We start from the raw sequence: 6,426 nt of genomic DNA, 5'->3' as shown, positions 1-6,426 counted from the left end.
ACATCTTCTTTGATTGCTTCATCAAAATTTTCTAGTTCCACAACACAATAGTTGCATCTTGCATAAATATCACTCAAATCCTTCAATTTTATTGGAGTTGAGCTGGGAGATGATGAACTTGAACTTGCTGAACTTGGAGAGGATGAGGAACTTGGTGTACATGGAGCTGGTTGCTCATTCTCAGGTGCTGAATTTTGTTGTTGTAATATGATTGCAGGGACTGTTTTCTCCTTCATTTTGTCTTCTTCCCAATTCCAAGAAGCATTCTCATCAAATACAACACCCCGACTAATGATCACCTTATTTGTCTTCAAGTTGTAAAGTCTATAGCCCTTCGACATGGAACTATAGCCAATAAAGACACATCTTTCACTTGTTTCTTCCAACTTTGTCCTCTTTTGTTTTGGAATTTGAGCATAGCAAACACGTCCAAAAATTTTAAGATGGTTCACCGACAGTGTTCTTCCACTCCAAGCTTCAAATGGAGTCTTTTTCCACACGGCCTTTGTTGGACACCTGTTCATCAAATACACAACAGTGTTAACGGCCTCGGGCCAAAAGGTTTTAGGTAAACCTTTCTCAAGTAACATAGATTTCGCCATCTCCATCACAGTTTGGTTCTTTCTTTCAGATACACCATTTTGCTGAGATGTATAGCCAACGGTGAGCTGTCTTTCAACACCTTCATCTTCACAAAATTTGTGAAATTCATTTGAGGTGTACTCCTTTCCTCGATCACTTCTCAGCATCTTTATAAATCTGCCACTTTGTTTTTCAACTAATGCTTTAAACTTCTTAAAGATTACAAACGCTTCAGAATTTTGTCTCGTGAAATATACCTAAGTCATGCGGGTAAAGTCGTCAATAAACAAAATAAAGTACCTGTTTTTGCCATGAGACAAAGTATTCATAGGGCCACACACATCTATGTGTACAAGTTCTAACACTTGTTTGGCTCTCCATGCATTTTCCTTTGGAAATGGTTGCTGGTGGTGTTTGCCAAGGACACATCCTTCACACACACACCAGATTTTCCTTCGATTCTTGGTAGCCCATACACCATCTTCTTTTGATAGAGTAACTTGAGACTTTCGTAATTCAAATGCCCAAGTCTCCTGTGCCATAAACACGAGTCATTCTCTTCTCTGGCCATCAAGCTTACAATTTTATCATAGTTGAAAGATAGTGGAAAGCTCCTGTTACTAGTCATCTTCACAACGACAACACTTCTTCTTTCTGAGTAAAAAATTCTGCACTCTCTATTCTCAAAGTTTAGAGAATAGCCGTACTCCAGAAGTTGTCCAATGCTAAGCAAATTTTCATCTAATTCTGGCACATAAAGCGTGTCATGCATGACTTTGCTTCCTTGCTTTGTGGTGACTCCAATGCTTCCTTTCCCTTTCACTTCGACATGTTCTCCATTGCCCAATTTAACCTTTGAGCCAAATGAAGAATCAATGTTTATAAATGCTTCTTTTTGTCCGGTCATATGGTTGCTACAGTCGCTGTCCAAATACCAAACATTTTTACCTTATTCATGCAATGCTTTTTGACAAGCAAAAAACAAATTTCCTTCATCAGATTCTCCTTCTGCGTACGAAGCATGTTGCTGATTTGCAAGACGACAATCCTTTTGAAGGTGCCCAAATCTCTTGGAATTGTGACATTGCGGTTTGCCTTTGTTCCAACAGTCCTTCTCGTCATGAGTGCCGCTGTTACAAATTTTGCACCATTTGTTTGATGCTTCATTCCATCTTCCGCCATTTGCACCTCTTCCAGATCTGCCACGTGAGTTTCGACCTCTGCCTCTGCCTCTTCCAAATCTGCCACCTCTAGAAGACTCACCTCTAGTTTGTATTTGGGGTTTATTTTCACCATTGTTGGACTGAATATTGAGTTTAGATTGAAAGTCACTCTCAATTGATTTTTCAGAATGTCGTAACATCCTTTGCTCGTAGGATCTCAAAGACCCCATCAACCCCTTGAACAGTCAAGGTTGATAGATCCTTGGTTTCTTCTATCACACCCACCATTGGGTCAAATCTTGCTGTCAAACTAATCAGAATTTTGTCAACAATTCTGCGATCTTCTATCGTATCACCATGCGACTTCATCTGATTCACCAACTCGGAGAGTCTGTTGAAGTACTCATTCAGGCTCTCGTTCTCCTTCATCCTTTCATTTTCATAATCTCTCTTAAGAGATTGAAGCTTCACCGTTCGCACCTTTGAGTCTCCTTCGAACTCTTGTTGTAGGATACTCCAGGCTTCTTTCGATGTTTTAGCTCTCATAATCCTTGGGAAAATGGATAGAGAGACTCCTCTTTGAATCATTCCGAGAACTCCAGCATCTGTGATCTTCTTCTTCTTCAACTCTTCAAGCCGTTGGCTTGATTCTTCAGCTTTTTCTTTTGATTTTTCAGCATCTGTTGGTGGCGGTTCTTCATATCCGATTTTGACATACTCTAGAACATCCAAAGATGTGAATAGAGCCTCCATTTTAACAGCCCAAAAATCATAGTTCTCTCATTCAAATAGAGGAACTTTGACATTGCTGTAAGTTGCGGAAGGGTTGTTTGTAAAAGCCATAACTTTTGTTGTTTTTGTTGGGGATGCAAGGATCTGCAGCTCTGATACCACTCTGTTGGTGGTATTCTAGAGGTGGTATGTGATAAATTATGGTGTTGCAGAATTCTGCAGAGGAAAACTGGTTTTTGACACTTTTTGCACTATACTTCCACCGGTGGAAAATATGCTTTAAAACTGCACCGGACACTTTTCTCACTATACTTCCACTGGTGGAAGATATGCTTTAAAACTGCTATTTTATTGAATTCACCACCAACTGCTCTATCTTTCTTAACATTACAAAGCCTTTATATAGGCTTGAATCAAAACTGACTTAGAAGACAATAAGATGTTAATTAAGATGAGGACTCTTTGGTTCTCTCAATCTTAATGATACAATTCTAACATAAAGACAATAATTATAATGTGATGGTTACACTTCTTTCATAATGCTCACTAATAGCAGTGGTTACAACACATTAATTTTAACAGAAACTTTTTTGATGTTTGGTTACTAAGTATACTGAAGTTTATGTCTGGTGACTTGAATTTTATGTTTCCTTAAAGTCACTATACAACCACCACCCACTGATTAAGAATTTAAAAGTGCTTTTTAAATTAAAGATCAACTTAATCAATATTGTTTAAAATGCTCTGCTCTTAACATACACGAGCCATGTCTAAAATTTTAACATAATAATAAAAAATCAGGGTTGACAGTATCAAAGTTTATAAAGTATTATTATCAACATAGGATAACAACATATTCTGATCAGTGATCACAAGCTGGTACACCATCCTTATTACAAAACCAAACAAACAAGCTGGAAAGTGAAACATAACTATGGCCTTAATCTATATAACACCAATATTTGGTTGATGCTGGAAAGTGAAACAAACCATGGCCTTAAGCATCAATCTTGTTCAACTCCTACAAAAGAAAGATTTTCATTCACAAATGAGTTTCTTTTATGCCTAAAAAGAAAGTAGTCATGCTTCTTTTTAAAATGTATTATTGTCTGTCATCACTTGCTAAACATTCAAAATCAAATCACAACTCTTCAAAATCAATAGTGACTAGTGAGAGATTCATCACAACGAATATAATACCAGAAAACGATTCTTGTAAGTTTCAACAAGTGCTTGAGGATCCACTTTTGTCTGTGTATAAGCATCAATTTTGTTCAGCTCCTACAAAAGAAACATTTTCATTCACAAATGAGTTTCTCTTATGTCTAACGAGATAGTATTCCTGCTTCTTTATAAAATGCATTATTGTCGGTCATCACTTGCTAAACCAATGAAGAAATTTTCTTCTAGTTTAAACTGGTACAACTCTCATAATCAAGGTAAGAAATTCTATACAAGCGGTTTTTCTGGTGTACCTCAATCCATGTTGCAAGTTTAGGTCTTCCCTCTGTGATGTTATACTTGAACAACTCAGCAAGGAAAACTTGGAATCTTTCCACAAACGGAATATACACAATATCCACCTGATCACCATAAGAATTTACAAATTAAATATGAAGGAAAAGACATTGATATTATCAGATGCATCAACAACAATCAAGCTTTATCCCATTAAGTAGAATCAGCTGCATAAATCAACTTCTGCCGTAATGTTCTATCCAAGACTATGCTTCTATAAAAATCGTTAATTTCAATATCTTTTTAAAGAACTTTTCTTATCAGCTGCATCATAAAGAACATTATAGTAGTCTACCTAAAATGCGTGAAATTTAAAATGAAAAAGAAAATTTCCAAAACCGTTGATTTGATTTAAACTCACCAAACTGAATTGACCAAGAAGGAATGGCCCATCATCAAATCTACCAAGGGCATTCTCCAAGTAGTCAACAGCAGAACCTGATTCAAAACAACCAATTTAAATATCTATTTTACATTTGTAGAAAAAGAACAAAATTTATTCCATTTAAAAACTTAAACATCTTACTGGTTTTTTGCACAGTATCCCCTTTGAATGAGCCGAACAACTCTTGGACAAAGGTATCAGAATGGGATAACAACTGCTCAGCAAACTCTTTCTTGGCAGGATCCTAGAAAAATTTATACTAAAAATCAATTTTAATAATAAAAAAGATTTCAACCATGAGCTGCGGCACACAAAAACTTCTCACTCTTAACACACACTTTACCGCACATATCGAATATCTAGAGCATGACCTGAATGATCGATAGTGGAATACACACAATATCTATTGGCTCATGAATTTCGAACCAAACTTTGATACCAACTTGGAATTTAGGTTTATCCTAACTCAACCATACAAAACCATTTCATAAATCCTAATTCAACTATATAAAACCATTTTGCAAAGTGAGAATTTTCCCTCTTATAAACTTGTTATAGGCCGGCCACAGACCCAATGCGATATGAATCATCAGGTGTGCAGTCTAAGGTAAGATCTTAATCATGATTCACAATTCTGATTCTCGAGCGGAACAAAATCCATTTTAAGCTTGTTTAACTTTGAAATATTACACTACTTAAAAACATAAAAGATAGTTATTTAATATTGAATTGTAACTTACATTGGGAGAGAGAGGTGTTCCTTCAAAGTTGGCATCCACATATTTGACTAGATCAAGACTTTCTCCCAATACCTTGCCATTGTGCTCCAAAGATGGCACCTATATTAATATCAAAACAAACATAACCACCATTGCAACCTAACCTATAGCATCCAAAATAATAGTAAAGTAAATTTATATATAAAATATTGACAAACCTTATTCTCTGGGTATACTTTTTCCTTATACCATGCAGGCCTGTTTTGAAGGTCAATAGGAACCAACTCAATCTTGTCTTGTAGTCCCTATAGTTCAATTACAACAAATAAAATTTAAAATATAGTGTCAGATACTGAAAATAAAAAAATACAAAATAGAAAAACGTGAATTGGATTATAGAATATGGAAATGAATAAAATATGAAGAAAAAGAACCTTGTAGTTCCTAGTGATCCATGCACGTTGTGCAAAGGGGCAAGTATAACTGATGTACAACCTAAGAGTAAAATAAAATTAGAATTGGAAAATAGTAGTAGTAAATAAAACTAAGGTGAAATTAGGAGAAGGTGAAAAAACCTGGTGGTTCCATCAAAAATCGGAGGTGGCTCCGAAGTTGAAGTTAGCGCGGGAGGACGAACGGTGCTAAGAAATCGAAAGAAAGAAGGAGAGAGTTAGTTAGAGATTGGAAAAAGAAGGTAAGAAGAAAATTGATGAAATAAAAGAATTTTGATTGATTCATACATAGAAGCCATTGATTTGACGAATCAGAAATTCAGAATGCAGTGTTGGTTGAATCAAGTGAATTTGTGTTGTATTTATAGCTCCGGATTATATTGAAGTGTGTCAGCGATGACGGTTGGTTGAAAGTTCTAGAAAGTTTGAAATTATAGTGGCAACTGTAATAAGGAAATGAAGAAAAGTTTGACAGAGTGATGTTTACGTTTCTGAATCATAAATATGTCTATGTTCATTCAAGTGACTCCGCCGCATCAGTTCCGAAAATAATATTTATAATAAAGTGTTAATTGCAATTTTGGTCCTCTTATTATTATTTTTTTTTTTTTGGTTCCTCTATTTTAAAATTTTGAATTTTAGTCTTTTTATTTTAGTTTTTTGAGGATTTTGGTCCCCATGCAAATCCGAAGGCAATTTTTAATAAAATGAAATTCAAATTGATGACATATTCAACATAAATCTTAAATAAAATTAGTTTTTTGAATAGTTCGTTGTTAAAATGACACTGACACATCATCAATGTGAGCGTCATTTCATTTAAAATTGTCTTCAAATTTGCAAGGGGACCAAAATCCTCAAAAAACTAAAATATA

The 6,426-nt window shown here is 35.3% G+C and overlaps 1 protein-coding gene across 1 annotated transcript; it reads right to left on the bottom strand.

The window, feature by feature from the left end:
• Positions 1-3,280: 3,280 nt before the first annotated feature.
• LOC131644556 (glutathione S-transferase L3-like) lies at positions 3,281-5,979 on the bottom strand. The gene is made up of 10 exons (XM_058915088.1): positions 5,840-5,979; positions 5,675-5,740; positions 5,534-5,594; positions 5,318-5,404; positions 5,121-5,219; positions 4,522-4,624; positions 4,357-4,433; positions 3,953-4,060; positions 3,678-3,758; positions 3,281-3,498 (listed from the first exon to the last, which is right to left on the bottom strand). Exons 1-10 carry the CDS (start codon positions 5,848-5,850, stop codon positions 3,475-3,477), a joined length of 717 nt encoding a protein of 238 aa, XP_058771071.1. The 5' UTR covers positions 5,851-5,979; the 3' UTR covers positions 3,281-3,474.
• Between the last annotated feature and the right edge of the window lie 447 nt (positions 5,980-6,426).

Source organism: Vicia villosa, linkage group LG1, assembly GCF_029867415.1.
Source record: "Vicia villosa cultivar HV-30 ecotype Madison, WI linkage group LG1, Vvil1.0, whole genome shotgun sequence".
Classification (NCBI taxonomy): domain Eukaryota; kingdom Viridiplantae; phylum Streptophyta; class Magnoliopsida; order Fabales; family Fabaceae; genus Vicia; species Vicia villosa.
This window is presented reverse-complemented; position numbering and strand designations above follow the sequence as displayed.

Coding starts and splice junctions, on each gene's coding strand:
- LOC131644556 (XM_058915088.1), bottom strand. Junction 5,405..5,533: donor GGATCACTAGGAACTACAAG/GTTCTTTTTCTT, acceptor ATTGAACTATAG/GGACTACAAGACAAGATTGA. Junction 3,759..3,952: donor AACTTGCAACATGGATTGAG/GTACACCAGAAA, acceptor TTTCTTTTGTAG/GAGCTGAACAAAATTGATGC.